At 53.2% G+C, this 17,403-nt stretch overlaps 1 protein-coding gene across 1 annotated transcript in view; it reads right to left on the reverse strand.

Moving 5' to 3' along the window:
* Positions 1 to 17,403, reverse strand: part of LOC103607014 (xaa-Pro dipeptidase-like) — a gene marked incomplete at its 3' end in the record, with an annotated part of 44,397 nt that overhangs the window by 20,307 nt on the left and 6,687 nt on the right. Inside the window, exons 5-7 of the mRNA XM_008591567.1 lie at positions 14,947 to 15,010; positions 5,509 to 5,556; positions 4,008 to 4,069 (exon numbers count right to left, since the gene is read on the reverse strand). Coding sequence (XP_008589789.1) covers positions 4,008 to 4,069; positions 5,509 to 5,556; positions 14,947 to 15,010 — 174 coding nt within the window. The remainder of the gene's footprint in view (positions 1 to 4,007; positions 4,070 to 5,508; positions 5,557 to 14,946; positions 15,011 to 17,403) is intronic.

Below are 17,403 nucleotides of genomic sequence, written 5' to 3' on the forward strand. Positions count from 1 at the left end.
GGGGGGGGGGTATTCTTTGTTTTTGCCCCTGTGCTAGCTAGTTAGCATTTTCTACAATGAGGTGTTAATTGTGTAAAAATAACAACAAAACCCCACTGGTGCCTGTGAGGATGGGAGAGTGTCCTGAAGCAGGGGGCACTGACAGTGAGCTGGGTGATGAAGGGATGTGCAGTGCGGGACCAGGCCCTGCCCGGGCCTCCGGCTTCTCCACCAGAGTGTCCAACCCAGTGAAGGAGGCAGCCCCCCCTCCACTCCTTGCAAGGGGGCTGGGTCAGGTTCTCACTTTCTCAGGGTACCTCCCCTAATAGAGATTTCCATGGGCCACATTAGAAACCCAATCCTAAATATTAACTTGATATGCAACTTAGCAGTAACCAGAAAGCCAGAGTCCCCAAACCACAAATTGGCATTTTGCTGTAATCGTCATTTTTAATAATGTCCCTCTCCTTCCTGGGTTTTAAAATTCACATCTTTGAATATTAATCCTGCATTAACAATCCCCAAATTCAGCATTTCATATTTAACTGCTTATTTAAATGGAATTAATTTGTAACCAATTGTCTTCAAATATGCAAGGTAATTTAAATAAATGCCAAAAGATAAGAAATATGCTTATCCTGAATAACCAGCTGATGTAAAATATGGACCATATTTCTCTCTTAGACAATGCCATGAAAGTCCTCTGTAACTCACTACGCCGGCCCAGGGCTCCTGGCCACAGATTCTGCTGGTTTGAGAGGGAACTGTCTTATGCCAGTAAGGCATCCCCATCACGTTATGCAAACTTGATGGACGGGCAGTCGCTGGCTCAAGCCACCTGGGCCCCCACCCCACCCCATGTCTCTCCCTTCCTAAGTCAGTCTGCCTGTCTCAAGAAAACCTGCCCTAAAGTCCACCTCTTCAGATGCTAATGAAGATCTCCCACGTCTGACTTTGCTCCCAGCCTGGAGGAACCAAGCGCTCCCGGAGCCTTAGTGCCTGCGGTCCACAGGAAGATGTCTCAAGTCCTCTTTAATGCAGGGCTACCCTCCTCATCACAGCTTCCCCTAGCCACAGCCCACAAAGCAGTCCCCCCACCATGCCCTGGGACCCCAGACTTAGTACCAGGCCCACAGACTACCCCCTCCTGCTCCCTTGGTCATAATCACACCAAGCCACACCCTGGGTGAGCCCAGCAGCCCCAGGCCACAGAAGATCCCTCTGCCTCTCTCAGGCCTCATGGGTGTCTACCACCCCCACCCCATCTCTACCCATCTGTTCCCTCTCACCCATCTCTACATCCCCACCACTGTGAGATCCCACACACTCCTGCTGTGGGCAGCAGAGGGCCTGGCCCTGATCTGGGGAGTCTGAGGGGGGTCTGAGGCCAAGGCTGAGTCCATGTGGGACAAACCGTGAGGCAGACAACCTAAGGGGCAATACCTGGAGAGAAGGTCACAGGCAGACTGCCCAGCTGGACCAGGGCTCAGGGGGTCTGGGATGGGTAGACATGAGGCCAATGTTCTATTACGGCTCCCCCTCCTTGCAGGCCAGGCATAGGGGCGGCCTGGGATGGCCATCAGAACAAACCAAGAGGCCACACCTGAGCTTGTGTCAAAGCAGGAGGTTAATTGAAGACCCAAGATGGGAGGTGTTTCAGAGATGTTTAAAAGGGTCAGGAAGAAAAATTCCAGGAAGAAGTTGTTTCATTAGGGCAGTGAGAGGTGACAGGGGAGAGCAGTTGACTACTGGAAAGTAGGACGACAGCAAGATTCATCTTGCTTAGGAAACAGGCTATTATTATCCATAGAAAACAGCTGGAGTTGCACTCAGCAGGCAGGTGAACGCAGTTGCTGAGACTTAGTGGCCCTTGAGGACAAGGTCTCTCCCCAGCCTGGCACAAAGGCTGGGAGGTGGCAGAGTCGAGGTGCTGGCAGCCTGGGTGGGTGGGAGGCAAGGAGCTGAGCTGCAGCCAGACCTGAGGAATACAGGTATGACCTTACACAGGGAAGGAGCTGGGCAGTGGGTGGAGGCAGAGGCCAGGGCCCAAGTTGGTGGCCTCAGCATGCAGGGTAGGGGGCCCCAGCCAAAGGCTCCTGCCCCAGTGGAACAACTCCTGAGGGTGGAGTTACATGAAGGGGGACACAGTGAGATGTGAGGCCTGGAGAGAGAAGGCATGGGGGGACAAAGAGGGAAGGGAACACCACAAGCAGGTCAGGGGACCCCACAGCAAAGACAGGTGCCAGGAGTCTCCCTTGCAGCATGTCAGCCAAGTCAGAGGCCTCAGCTAGCAGCCTGACATGTGGATGTGGAAACTAATCCACCCAGCACCCAGCCCAGTCCACCAGCTGAGGGACCTGGGGAGCACCCCACAGTCATCCCCCGTGGTGACCAGACCATGAGATGGAGAGGTACCAGCCCAATGCCTAGGGCGATGGTGCAAAATGAAGGCAGTTCCTGGCTATACAAATAAAGCCTCCAAATGCTGCCCATATCAGGTGTGGTGATTTGCAGAGCACAGGCTCCTCCGGGCTCTTGGCAAAGGCTACAGTGACTCAGGGGAGCAATCATGGACAGAGACGGGGGTCTGCTTACTGGAGGGAGAGATCGGAGCTCACAGCAGGGAATCCTGTCAGTGGGGTGGGATGAGGCCTCCATTTCATGCCATTCACTGATGGCGTCCCTCTGTCAGCCTAGGGCAACCTCACAGAGCACCTAGCAGAGCTCTGCTTTGGGGGGTCACATCCCAAGCTGCCACCCAGGAACCATGCTCACCACACCACCCACCGGACCTGGTCCTGGTGGTGCTCAGCATCCTCTGCAGCAGAGACCCCTGGAGGAGGCAAGCAGAGACCCCACAGCTGAGAAGCCCCACTGCTCATTGACATGCAGGAATCTTGTCATCAGTGATCCTGGAGTCCATCTGGCCCACTGCACAGACTGAGGCCAGAATGGCAATGGGATTTGACTGGAGTTTGCTTGCAGGCAACGGTTTACTGAGCACCATGAAATACCATGGCCAGTATTTCAACAAGCTAGGCTAATCACTGCCCGACGTGGGACGCAGGGCTGCTTTGGGGGAACTCCCGAGAGAATGCGGAGAGTTGTGCAATAAAAGAAGCAACCCTGAAACCCACTCCCCCTGCCCCATCGCTCTGATCACTGGGGGAAGTGATACATATGTATGAGCTCATAATCCTTCCTAATCACCCTACATCACACATACGCACAGATTCCAACAGCTCAGGCTCATACATAATTATAAGGCGCATTCTCCATCACTGCCTCAGTCCACCAAAGTACAACAGAGGACACCAGGGCTGCAAAGTATGTACGGTGGGGAAGGGGACCGAGGACCCAGGTGCAGGAGCATGGGCCAGGAGCTGTCCACTGTCCAAGCCCAGTAGACTTGAAGGACAGCGGCCTCCTCTTGAGGGCTCATGGCTGGCAGAGGCCACATCCCTGGGGCCACAGGACAAGGGGTGACAAGGAGGAGAAGGTACCACTCTCCTGCCTGGAGAGGCCTAGAAAGGGGAACTGCTTCTCAAGCGGAGTTTGGGGGCTCAGCCTGGAGCTAAGTTGGGGAGGGCAGGTCAGGGGGCCCCTACCTGGGACTGGGGCTGCAGGAAACAGGGGAGTTGTCGAGAGCCAGGCAGGGAGAGGTCAGTGGCAAGGACTAAGGGGAGGGGGCTGTATTGCGAAGGGTGTGATAAGAACATAGACTGCGAGAGCTCAGAGCAGGGCTCTAGAGAAAAAACAGCCGCCCCTGCTGACACACTCAACCAGGGCTCCCTAAACACTTTCGTTATGGGGTGCAATAAAGGGTTACTCTTTCTTAAAGTAAAAGACAAGGGGATTTGGGGCAAATTAATGTTCTAAACATCTCCTCAAAACGCCCAATCCGACTCCTTTTTAGAATCCTCCTGCTTGTGTATTTCGTGTCTCATTTGTACACTGGGAAAGACCTATAGTGAGGTGGGAGTTCGTGGAGGATGGAGAAAGAGAGTCCCCGGGCCCCCCCGACTCACTTGCTGATGCCTTCGAAGGAGGCTTCCATGGAGACCCTGCCACTGTCTGTGTTGATGCCACGCTGTGGAGAAAGAGAGACAATGAGAACACAGACGTGCCACACAGGGCCATGACAATGAGAACACAGACGTGCCACACAGGGCCATGCGGCATCCCCATGGCCTGAGGGCCCCCTCCAGCCAGGCTCAGGATGGGTGAGAACAGGGAGCCCCCACCCCAGCCCAGCAAACCCATCCCTTCCTGCCTTTCCTGACAAATGAGTCACCTAGCCAGGTAACTCCAAGCCAGGTGGGCCCTTCTTTCTCTGCTGCAGCTTGAAAATCAGAGGAAGTGGGGGCACCACACGCCCTGCAGTGTCCCGGGGCCTCCTCCGTGGACACAGCAGAGCACTTTGCTGACACCAGCCAGGCTGCTTGGGCACAGGCAGGAGTCAGGCAAGAAAAGCGAGGACCCAGGATTACCCCCTACCCCCAATCTGCCCTCCCCTGGCTGGCTGCTCTCTCTCGCATGCACACACTCCCCACTAACAACACGAGGCCCAAGAGTACTGTCAAGCCCAGCCCTCCCAGAAAGGCGGGCAGCACCCACTTCAGGCAGGACTGCTGTGAAGCTGGGGTGCATTCCTCTCCTTTTCCTAATTGTAAGAAGACTCCACATGGAGCTCGGACAGCAGTGGAGACAAAATAAGGGGTTCAGAGAAAAACACGCCATCCTCAGAGAGGCAAGGCATTTTAAATCACCGCTTCTTTCTTAAGAAGTTCAGGTCGATGTCTAATTGTACACCCAAATAAAACACACTGGGCTTTCTGTGACCACAGTCATCTAACGTAACCTGCCTTCTCAGCCATCAAAGCAGCAGAGTGGAAAAAAAGAGACCAAGTGCTAAAAAAAAAAATGACCAAGAAAAACTATTTTTGTAAAACTCAATTAACAAAGGAAAGAAGGGTCACTTTGGGAGGAAGAAGGCTTGCGTATATGCTTCATCTATGAAACTCCCCAAAGACGTGTAAGAAAGCATGCTTCCTCTCTGAGGGCACCAGGAGCCCAGCACGCACCCCCGCCTGCCCAAGGTTGTGGCAGGCCCTCAGACTTTCACTGTACCCCCAGCACAGCTGACTTGAAGGCAGATGCCAAGGGGGCTGTTTTTCAAATTCTATTAAGAACAGAGGAGACACAGGGTGGGAGTAAACTGATACTCTACATCCACAAGTCCCATGAGCTCAGCCTGACACAAACACATCTTCCAGACGGTTTTAACCCCTGGAGGAGGTGTGGTGTCTTGTCCACCATGGCCTCATGACAGGACACAGCACATCCCAAGGAGACTCAAGGACATGGGCCTGAACACAGTCAGCCATTCAGACTGAGCAGGTGTCACTAATCACTGGTGACCATTCCTCTCGGTTTCCTAATCCTCCCCATGGTCTCACTCTCTGCAGAGGGGCAGGTGGCTCCCTAAAACCCCTCTCCTGTGTCTAGTCCCTGGACACTAGCACTTACCAAAGTCAAGAGTACAGAGGGCTTCTGGGATGTCAGGACACTGGCAATCTGGAAGATCAGAAAAAAAAAAAAACTTTAGAGTAACCACGAAGAAGTATGATAAAGAAGATATACCATCATTAATAATGACGGTGTTCATTTATTGATCCTTAAAACAATGTTGTTGTCCCAACCCTGCAGATGAGGAAACTGAGGCTTACAGAGGCTGAGGGATTTCTGACAGCCACACAGCTGTCAAGTGGTAGAGGGGGATTCAAACCTAAACCTGGCATGCTGCCCACCACACTGCCCTGACTTCAGGCATCACACATCCTTGGCTCCAAACAGCTGGACCTGCCCACCCTCCAAAGCCAACACCTCTGCCCATCTGCCAAGTATTTCCTGAAAGCCCTATCCCCACACCTCCTTAGGCACTGACCCCACCAGCCTCCCATTCCCAGGGCAGAAGCCTCTCTCCCTGCCCCCCATTCATCTCCTAGCTGAGGGAAGTCAGCCTGTCCCTGCTCCCCACCGGCCCCCACCCTGTGCCCTATTCCCCATCCTTCCATCACAGCCCACCCAGGTCTCCTGCCTCTGCAAGACAGTTGCTTCCTACTTCAACCCCTTGCAAGCCATACAAGCTCCTCTCTCCACACCTCTGCTTGGGCTCTTACCTCTGCCTGCAATGCCTTCTCCCCATCTTAGCTGCTTCATCATTTGTACTCAGGATTGAAGCCCCCAGCCCCCCAGGCAGGTTTGGTCACTCCCACTTCTACCGACCGACAGTCAGCATTCCCCTGGCAAAGCACCCATCACACTGCATTAGCCGTGACAGCTGCACCCCAAGGGTGCTGACCACCCTGCTGGGAGCAATTTCTTCCTCTCCCAACCCACTGCAGACCCTACTATATCTGAGCCCCTAGTCCATGCCCCTCCCCACAACCTGACCCTAAAGTCTTTGACACCTCAACACAGGGGGAGAACAAGGAGAACGTGCTGCCGTTGTTAACACTTGATTGAGCTATCACTGACATATTCTATACCACACACTTAATGTGGACATTTTGATATGTTTTGACATATGTATGTACAAATGCCTTTTTTAATACTGAGATGTTCCCAGAGAAAACATCTGGAAAACTATAAAAAGATAAAATGCACGTACAATCCCATCCCCAGAGACTTTTTAGCTCTGCACATAAAAACAGATTTGTAATGACATTTGGATCATATGAAATTACATGCTTCACTTATTTCCTGTCATTAAACATTCTTCAAACATGCAATTTTCAGCAGTCGCTACACTGGGGATGGTGGATGTCCACCGCATCCTTGATTTCGGCCTGTGTCACTCAGCTCCCACACATCATCTCATTTAACCACCCGTGGAGATGGTGCTGCGAATGCCCGGATTTCACAAATGAGAAAGCTTGCGTGTGAGAAAACTTGCCCAAGTTCCCAGTTAAAAAATAGCAGAGTCGGGCCGGCCTGGTGGCGCACTGCTACAGTGCGCCGCTTGGGAGCGTGGTGGTGCTCCCACCAAGGGTTCGGATCCCACATACAGACCGGTTCCCGCTCACTGGCTGAGCGAGGTGCGGGCGCGACACCGAGGGCTGCGATCCCGTTGCCGGTCCGGTACGGGCGCGACACTGAGGGTTGCGATCCGTTGCCGGACACGAAAAAAGACAAAAAGGAAAAAAAAAAAAAAATAGCAGAGTCCACATTTGAACCTATGGCCATACAGAATCTCTCTCTTAACAGACATGGCATAATTTCACTCTTCTGGACACTTCAATGATTTCTAGTGACTATTATAAATAAATAATGCTATGATGAACACCCATGTACATAAGGGTTTTGTTTCCTTAAAATTAAATTCCTTAAAACATTTATTTCCTTTAAAAAAAAAAATCAAATTTTCCCCAGGTGAGCTGCTGGGTCAAAGGCCATACACTCTGTGAAGGTCTGTGATACAGACAGTGACCATCCAAATAGGGACTAACCACCCTCCCACCAGCCGTGCACGAGGCTGCATCTCCCTGGACCCTCCCTCACTTACTCAGTAACTGCTCTAAGAACAACTGAGTCCCTCAGCCTCTGTGTGGTACCAATGGAAGGCCTGGCTGAGTCTCTCCACTCCCCAGCCCCTCCTGGAGGAGGGGAAGGCTCATTAAAAGGAATGGAGCTGCACGTGTCAGGCCCTGGGTGTGTTGTTACGTTGCCATGAAGGGTCCACATTCATCAGCACAGAACGATTCCGTCAATTATGGCAGCAGAATCCGAGAGCAAGGAGGCACATGGGGATTGTACCTGCTATTGTCCTTGGGAGAGAGCAGCAGGATGACAAATGTGCAGGCTGATGGTTTTTCTCTCTGCAACGACTCTCGGGATGTGCTGGTTAGGGATAATGGAGGAGAAAGCAGCCCTCTCCACGCTGCCTGATGCTCAGCCAGGCCGAGGCCAACACAGCGAGCAGGCTGTGCGGCTGCTAGTGCAGGAGGGCAACATCCTTTATTGATCACAACTGCTTGAGTGGGCCCTGGTTACCTCTGTGGCTGCAAACTCTCCCGGCCTGGCAGCTCCATCTGTCCTTCCCCACAGAGACACATTAGCACTCCACTCTCATCAGCACACCCTGATTCCGTGCCTCAAATATTAAGGGAACACAACGCGGCTGCGTCGCTGGCTCGACATGCGGCCCCAGAACACACAACAGCATGGTTCTGTCAACCCAGGGCCTTGTTTCCACAGAGCAGTGCCCGCTGGGGACCCATCAGCTCTCACAAACCAGTGCTGTTAAATGCCCCTGACTTGCTTCATGCCACAGCCACATCGATTTCCCAGGCAGCCTGGCCTCCAGAGCAGGTCAAAGTGGATGGGCACATGCAGAATTAATCAGAGCCATGGATGTGGCTCCTTCCCTGGGGACAACAACAGGCTTTCCATGGACACCTCCTGTGCTTTCCAACCTTGGCCTGGGACCAGGCCTGCAGGCTGCTCTCTGCAGGGTGATGATCCAGAGAAGGGCGCCATGGATGTGGCTCCTTCCCTGGGGACAACAACAGGCTTTCCATGGACACCTCCTGTGCTTTCCAACCTTGGCCTGGGACCAGGCCTGCAGGCTGCTCTCTGCAGGGTGATGATCCAGAGAAGGGCTGGACACGCCTTCACCAGTGTAGTTAAGAATGCCTGCATGGCTCCAGAGAGCTGGGATTCACCCTGCAAGTGCTGGAACTTTTGAAAATAAACCATCTTTAGTGGCAATCTCCTGAAGCAGTAGTGCACACTGGTGACCTGCACTGTTTTTAAAATTGTGAATTTGTTTCTAAAATGTAAACAGGAAACATCACAAACCATCTGGATGTGCAGCTACTCTTGAATACTCAGGAGTATCTGACAGCCCTGGGCCGGCAGTCCTGCAGAGCAGCTGCCCCTCAGACCCACCATTCCCTGATGCCTCTCCACACCTAGGCTGACAGGCAGGTCATCCCTGTGCTGCTGCGGTTGTCTTTGTCTCTCTTATACCCATCCTACCTACATCTGAGTCAGTGTCCCTGGTACCTTCTAACAGCTGCCCAGTGCCATAAAGGAGAGCAAGTGCAGAAAGGCACCCTCCCCCTCAACAGCCCCCAGTGGGAGACACGCACCAGCCTTTGCACCGGGCCTCAACAATATTGCCTCAATGCACCTGTCAAGGTTCTCCTGTGTGCCCCCTCCTCAGGGGAGGCACCTTCCCAATAATTAAGCTTGGGCTCATCTATGGGGAAGAGAGAAACTAGAGAGCCAGGTCAGTTACATCAGATACCTGCATTTCCTACGTGATATCAAGTGACCAGCCATGGCCTGGGGGGGCTTCCTGCCTTCTTTCAGAGGAGACAAGTGTCAGCTGCTGTGATTTGTCACAGATGGCCGGGCTGCCCAAAGTTAGATGGGGCTGAGTACCATAGAACTGGCCTGGGGAACCCCAACCTGTATAAGGGGCTTCCGGTTGCCTTCCATGATGGAGCAGGCCCTGGGTACCTCTAGCAAACTGTAAACACCTCCCAGCCCAGCAAGCTTGGTCCAGCAGTTTACACTTTTGGGTGGGCTCCCTTTTGAGCCACAGAAAATCAAAGGTGCTTGAGAGCCTGTGTCACCTCCACAGAAGTGTTCTGTAGCAGCCCCTCATTTCTGACAGGGCAAGTGCAGGGCTGGAGGGCAGGGCCTCTGGGATCCAAATGTCCTGGACGAGGCCCTTCACCTCTCTGAGCCTTGGCCTGCTCATCTGTAAATGGGGTGAGAGCTGTGGCTCACCACAGGATGGGGCAGGAGGGAAGAGGGGGGTCTGTGTGAGTGTGGATGTTACTGGAGCCTGCAGGTGCTGCCCAGAGTGAAGCGCCTGTCAACACGAGCCTTTGTCCCCATAAGACCAGCAGTACGAGTAACAACAAAGCTGATCCACAATGATGATGAGGATGGGCCGCAGTATGCTGCCGAGTCTTAAAGAGATTCTGTCCTTTGAACTCCACTGAAGCCTTCATTTAAGATTCTGCCTATTAATAAAGATTAAGAATAAGCTGGTCTGTGTATTGCCATTCTACACTGCCACCGAGGACTTCTGTGTTCTGACCCTTAAGACTTTCTTTATCTTACTGCATTTGGAGACCAGTCCTCCTTCCTCTCCCCAGAAATTGCCATATAAATGGAGTTGAATTTTCTCCCAGTTATATAAATAAAAATGTCAGACAGTGGCTGGGTAGGCTGCAGAACAGAGATGGCTCTGACTCACAAGCTGAGTAGGGGTGGGGCAGGGCCCATCTCAGCAGCTCCCTCCAGGTTTCACATTGAGGAGACCTGAAGGGTCAAGGTCTCAAAGGGCGATAACGTTAAGATGCAGTTTATTGGGGTGGAGATACACCTGCCAAAGGAGAGGATCAGAAACAGAATAAGAATTAAAGACGAGCAGGTCCCTCCCTCTCTAGTACTTAGAAACACAAGGTATGTGGCAAATGACCTCCGTAGGGGCATGCAAACAAANCTAGTGCAGGAGGGCAACATCCTTTATTGATCACAACTGCTTGAGTGGGCCCTGGTTACCTCTGTGGCTGCAAACTCTCCCGGCCTGGCAGCTCCATCTGTCCTTCCCCACAGAGACACATTAGCACTCCACTCTCATCAGCACACCCTGATTCCGTGCCTCAAATATTAAGGGAACACAACGCGGCTGCGTCGCTGGCTCGACATGCGGCCCCAGAACACACAACACCATGGTTCTGTCAACCCAGGGCCTTGTTTCCACAGAGCAGTGCCCGCTGGGGACCCATCAGCTCTCACAAACCAGTGCTGTTAAATGCCCCTGACTTGCTTCATGCCACAGCCACATCGATTTCCCAGGCAGCCTGGCCTCCAGAGCAGGTCAAAGTGGATGGGCACATGCAGAATTAATCAGAACCATGGATGTGGCTCCTTCCCTGGGGACAACAACAGGCTTTCCATGGACACCTCCTGTGCTTTCCTAACCTTGGCCTGGGACCAGGCCTGCAGGCTGCTCTCTGCAGGGTGATGATCCAGAGAAGGGCTGGACACGCCTTCACCAGTGTAGTTAAGAATGCCTGCATGGCTCCAGAGAGCTGGGATTCACCCTGCAAGTGCTGGAACTTTTGAAAATAAACCATCTTTAGTGGCAATCTCCTGAAGCAGTAGTGCACACTGGTGACCTGCACTGTTTTTAAAATTGTGAATTTGTTTCTAAAATGTAAACAGGAAACATCACAAACCATCTGGATGTGCAGCTACTCTTGAATACTCAGGAGTATCTGACAGCCCTGGGCCGGCAGTCCTGCAGAGCAGCTGCCCCTCAGACCCACCATTCCCTGATGCCTCTCCACACCTAGGCTGACAGGCAGGTCATCCCTGTGCTGCTGCGGTTGTCTTTGTCTCTCTTATACCCATCCTACCTACATCTGAGTCAGTGTCCCTGGTACCTTCTAACAGCTGCCCAGTGCCATAAAGGAGAGCAAGTGCAGAAAGGCACCCTCCCCCTCAACAGCCCCCAGTGGGAGACACGCACCAGCCTTTGCACCGGGCCTCAACAATATTGCCTCAATGCACCTGTCAAGGTTCTCCTGTGTGCCCCCTCCTCAGGGGAGGCACCTTCCCAATAATTAAGCTTGGGCTCATCTATGGGGAAGAGAGAAACTAGAGAGCCAGGTCAGTTACATCAGATACCTGCATTTCCTACGTGATATCAAGTGACCAGCCATGGCCTGGGGGGGCTTCCTGCCTTCTTTCAGAGGAGACAAGTGTCAGCTGCTGTGATTTGTCACAGATGGCCGGGCTGCCCAAAGTTAGATGGGGCTGAGTACCATAGAACTGGCCTGGGGAACCCCAACCTGTATAAGGGGCTTCCGGTTGCCTTCCATGATGGAGCAGGCCCTGGGTACCTCTAGCAAACTGTAAACACCTCCCAGCCCAGCAAGCTTGGTCCAGCAGTTTACACTTTTGGGTGGGCTCCCTTTTGAGCCACAGAAAATCAAAGGTGCTTGAGAGCCTGTGTCACCTCCACAGAAGTGTTCTGTAGCAGCCCCTCATTTCTGACAGGGCAAGTGCAGGGCTGGAGGGCAGGGCCTCTGGGATCCAAATGTCCTGGACGAGGCCCTTCACCTCTCTGAGCCTTGGCCTGCTCATCTGTAAATGGGGTGAGAGCTGTGGCTCACCACAGGATGGGGCAGGAGGGAAGAGGGGGGTCTGTGTGAGTGTGGATGTTACTGGAGCCTGCAGGTGCTGCCCAGAGTGAAGCGCCTGTCAACACGAGCCTTTGTCCCCATAAGACCAGCAGTACGAGTAACAACAAAGCTGATCCACAATGATGATGAGGATGGGCCGCAGTATGCTGCCGAGTCTTAAAGAGATTCTGTCCTTTGAACTCCACTGAAGCCTTCATTTAAGATTCTGCCTATTAATAAAGATTAAGAATAAGCTGGTCTGTGTATTGCCATTCTACACTGCCACCGAGGACTTCTGTGTTCTGACCCTTAAGACTTTCTTTATCTTACTGCATTTGGAGACCAGTCCTCCTTCCTCTCCCCAGAAATTGCCATATAAATGGAGTTGAATTTTCTCCCAGTTATATAAATAAAAATGTCAGACAGTGGCTGGGTAGGCTGCAGAACAGAGATGGCTCTGACTCACAAGCTGAGTAGGGGTGGGGCAGGGCCCATCTCAGCAGCTCCCTCCAGGTTTCACATTGAGGAGACCTGAAGGGTCAAGGTCTCAAAGGGCGATAACGTTAAGATGCAGTTTATTGGGGTGGAGATACACCTGCCAAAGGAGAGGATCAGAAACAGAATAAGAATTAAAGACGAGCAGGTCCCTCCCTCTCTAGTACTTAGAAACACAAGGTATGTGGCAAATGACCTCCGTAGGGGCATGCAAACAAACGTTCAGTCTATTTTAGATCCTATACCCAAAGCGATCAATACAATAGGTTGGTCACATGAGTTATTAGACTCTTTAGATGCTGAGTCACCCCTAATAGCTTGGTACTAAAATCACACGACATGAAGATCCATCAAAAGCCCCCTTTCTCCATGGTCCAACCAGGCAGAAGGTGCTGCAGTAACAGGTCCCCATGGCCCCCAGATGTGAGTGGTGCTCCTTCACCAAGGCCCTCCCAGGGAACCCTGACCAGCACCCCCACACGTCCCTGGGCAGGAAGAGAGTGCAAGAGGAACATCTGGGGGAAAAGAACTGGGCCTTTATGACAAATACAAGACAGTAAAGGGCGGCGTGCAGATCAGACACAGCCAGTGTCTGCAATGTGCTCAACTTATTCCAAGAGTTCAGGGGAGAGGCACCAGTGTGGACCAGCATTAGCAGAAGATGGAGTGGGCTGCTTCAAGGCCCTTAAGAATGGGTAGGATACAGACAGACAGGCAAGAATGGCATTCCGGGACAGGAGAGCTGGGGTCAGGACCGTGCCTGCCTGTGTACAGGTGGTCGTGAAGCTGGCTGCTTGTGGTCAAGGTCAGCTGGCTGCCCCCTCCCCCTCCGGGCTGGCTGGACTGGACAGAGATTGACTGGTTCCTCACAGCACTGTGTGGCCCACCAGGAGCCCTGGGAACCTGCCTCCACCCACTGCTGTCATCCCCCAACATAGGCTGTGTCCTGCCTAGGGAAAGGGAAGCTGCTTAGCCTCCAGCTTGCTGGCTCCCCTGGCCACTTCCACTCTCAGCTCATGTCCACATACGACCTCTGTCTGGGGAAATGTGGCCATGGGGAGCCCCATCCAGCTGATCCCACCAGGTCCAGATTGGACCTCCAGCGGCAGGCTCTAACTTCTGGGTGCTTCACATTCTACCCAGCACTGGCCTGCACAATGGCCAGGAACAGAGCAGAGAGGACTCCTGAGTGCCAGGCAGTGGCTGCAGTGTCAGGGGGCCTTGGTCACTCAGGTCCTTTCCCCTGCCTGGACTCAGGATGGATTCAAAGCCCCAGGAGGACAGTCATACACCTACCTAGGCCACATGACACCTTGTATTAGTCCTTTTTGTGTTGCTATAACAGAATACGTGAGACTGGGTGACTTATAAAGAAAAAGGAAATTTACTGCTTACAGTTTCTGAGGCTGGGAAGTCCAAAGTCCATCTGGTGGTGGCAACAGTGACCCAGGGGTCTCACATTGCAAGATGGTGGAAGCAGAGGGACAGATAGCGAGAGGAAGACAGACTCTCCTCTTCTTTTAAAGCCCTCAGAGCCATGCCCCTGACCACCATTTTTAATCCATTCACTACAGCACGATTCTACAATCCAATCACCTCTTCAAGGCTCCACCTTTCAATTACCATAATAGGATTTCCCACCTTCCTTAACAGTCACAGTGGGGGCCAAGTCTTGAATACATAAAACTTGGGGAACACAATTCAAGCATCACAATTCAAGGAGCTTTGGGGGGACATAATTCAATCCATCACACACCTGCCAGACAACCACACTGAGCAGTGGATTAGAGCCAAGGGACCTCCAACTCCACTCCACCACATCCCACAGGCCTCTCACAGCCTGGGGCTTTTTCAACAGAGGCATCTACAGCTGACAAGGGCTGTGGGGAGGGACTCCCAGTACACAGAGGCCCAGGCCAAGCCTAAGGTGACTTAAATCAGACCTGTGCCATCACTGCAGGCAGGCCCACCTCTCAGAGACTTCCTCCCTGCATCTCAGCGGCCATGACCCAGATCTCCAGACACTTTTACTCCCTGAGTCAGGGGCACTGCCCAGGCAAAGAAATAGCTTCCTCAGAGAGGCTAAAGTGTATGTTTCCTGCCTGCTCTTTCCAAACATGGCACTCCCGAGGTGGCTAGCAGCTGGGTGGTGGTGTCCCCTGACGTCCAGCTAGACTGTGGCAGTGGGAGGAGAGGGAAAGCAGAGGCAGAGTGTTACTGGGATCCCTGAGCTGCTCCGGGAGAGGAGTCAGCTGCTTACCTCATCTGCATACTGGACGTTGTCCACAGCATACTTCTCCCTGAAGTGTTCATTGGAGTGGATCCTCAAAGAGAAGCACAAGGAACACCAGGGTCAGCGCTTGGCAATGGTCAGGCACAGGCCACCTTTCCACCCAGCCCAGGCCATGAAGCCCCAGGCCCAGTCCTGCCACAGCTGGCACCCAGCATCAAGCAGGTCTGCCCAACACAGACCCAGAGGGCCAAGGGCACTGAGCCACAGAGTGACCACTGACCCACACCTGCCTCCCTCAGCATCCCCAGCTGACCTCTGCTCCCTTGTGACCCTGGCTGCCCACAGATGGCCCCTGAGGTCATCGCCCTCCATCACCAGAGAGCCCATGGGGTGACCAGCCAGTGTGGCCCACCCTCTGGGGCATGAAACAAGCTGCCTCCTGGTCTGTGATGGAGCCTCTTTAAAGGAAAGTTTAAAAATTAACATCTTAAAGAAGTCAATATCCATATTGCTCAACATGATGAGAAAAATTCAAGCTTACTCATTACCCCTAAAATATCAGCCGGTGAGAAAACAGACGGCAGAGGAGACTGGGCAGTCCTCACCTGCGTCATGACAGACCCCTGGGTCATGGCTACACCGGGCAGACCTCCCACCAAGGTCCAGCAAGCCACCACCCCACCCCCAGGCTCCTGGTCAGTAGATGAGTCAATATCACTGCGAGTGGCAGAGCTTACACGAGGAGGAACATGCACTGCACAGGGGGAGGGCATTGCGAGCCAAGTCCAATGATGCATGCAAATGCCATCCCATGCCATCTCACACCAGGGCACCACATCATCACAAGGGGACTTAACCCCATCCCTGCCCAACCCCAGACTGCCTATGATCTCACAGCATTATAGTCACCAGGTGTTAGATCCAAAAGAGGCCTCAGACAAAAAACAGCAGATGGCTTTCGGATTGTGCTTCCTGGGCCCTCAAGAGATGAGCAGATGAGGGGTGCAGGGATGCCCAGGATGACGTGCCTCAGGAGCCCCAGAGGAAACAGGGAAGGAGAAAACTGCAGGACTTAGAGGTGACTACCTTGAAGAGCAAGCTCCTGCATCCCAAGTGCCACTCTTGGCCTTTGTGACACTAATGTCCAGCAGTGCTGCCCAGGAAACAGAATCCCACTCCTCTCTCTAGCCCTCTACCAATTCCCTCTCCACCAAAACAAGCATTCAAAACCAGACTGCCAAGAAGTACAGACCATGGGACCCAGGGACAGATGGCAGGCTGCAGGGACCAGCAGCAGGGGGCTCAGAGACACATGCAGCAAGCAAGACTTGGATAGGAAGCTCACGACAGGCTGAGGGGACCATGGGCTCACTGAGATCAGTGCTCAATGCAACCCAGAATGCCCTTTGGGTTTTCTCCCTTTTGGTTTCTCTGAAGTGATCACTGGGTATCAAGCTCCTGCCGTTAATTTAATTTGCACAATTCAGCCAGGTTAAACTTCCACATTTCAGACAGCACTCAAAAGTTAAATGGCCAGGGTTTGACAACTCCATTAGCATGGCCTCAAACAGCTATAGGGCAGGAGCAGATGACAAGCACATTGCCTGGACTCTGGAGGCCCCTGCTGCAGGGCTTACTCTCTATGCAGCCAGCTTGAAGGGAGCTTGCAGACCCTTTGCTACCAAGCGGCAACCCTCTCAGCACTGAGCTGACCCTGCAGCCAGGCTCAAAGCCACGTGCCAGAAAAGCAAGAGGCAGGGCCATCACCATATCCACTCTGGCTGGCCCAGCTCCACAACAGATGCCCTGAATCCCCAGCAAGTCCTCACCCCCACCTCTAGCCTGTCACTTCATCACCTCTAGCTGTGTCAGATGTGGACCACAAACTCCGAACAGACTCTGAAAGTACAAAGACCTGCTTTCAAGGCCAGCCTCAATGCCTCTCTACAGAGGGGCATCTCGGCCCTTAGTGTGGCACCTGAACTTTTCAAGTCCACTCCCGAAATCTCCTAGCTGTCTCCCAAACTGAAATCTCCCAAACTGTCTTGTGGAGGGAAGCCATCTGGAACCATGTTCCTGCTCTTCCTGCCCAGGGAGTCTTGGCAGTGAGGCCTCATCAGAGTCTTAGGACAGTAGAGGCCTGGGGTCATCTCCATGCAGAAAGCCCAACATCAAGGGCTTAACAACATGGAACCAGAGGAGGTGGGGGCAAAGGGGAGATGAACACAGGGAAGCTGTGATCTGTGTGTGGGCCCAGGGCTGTGTGCTCACCTATCCACCCCTCACTTGGCCACAAGCCATACTACTAACCACATGAGTCAAGGAGGGGCAAGGACCAGCCAGCCCACGGAGAGCCTGCTACTACCAACTCAAAGTCCAAGTGGGGGCCGGCCCCCGGTGGCGCTCCCGCCGAGGGTTCGGATCCCACATACAGACCGGTTCCCGCTCACTGGCTGAGCGAGGTGCGGGAGCAGCACCGAGGGT

This window comes from Galeopterus variegatus, unplaced genomic scaffold, assembly GCF_000696425.1.
Source record: "Galeopterus variegatus unplaced genomic scaffold, G_variegatus-3.0.2 Scaffold7042, whole genome shotgun sequence".
Classification (NCBI taxonomy): Eukaryota; Metazoa; Chordata; class Mammalia; order Dermoptera; family Cynocephalidae; genus Galeopterus; species Galeopterus variegatus.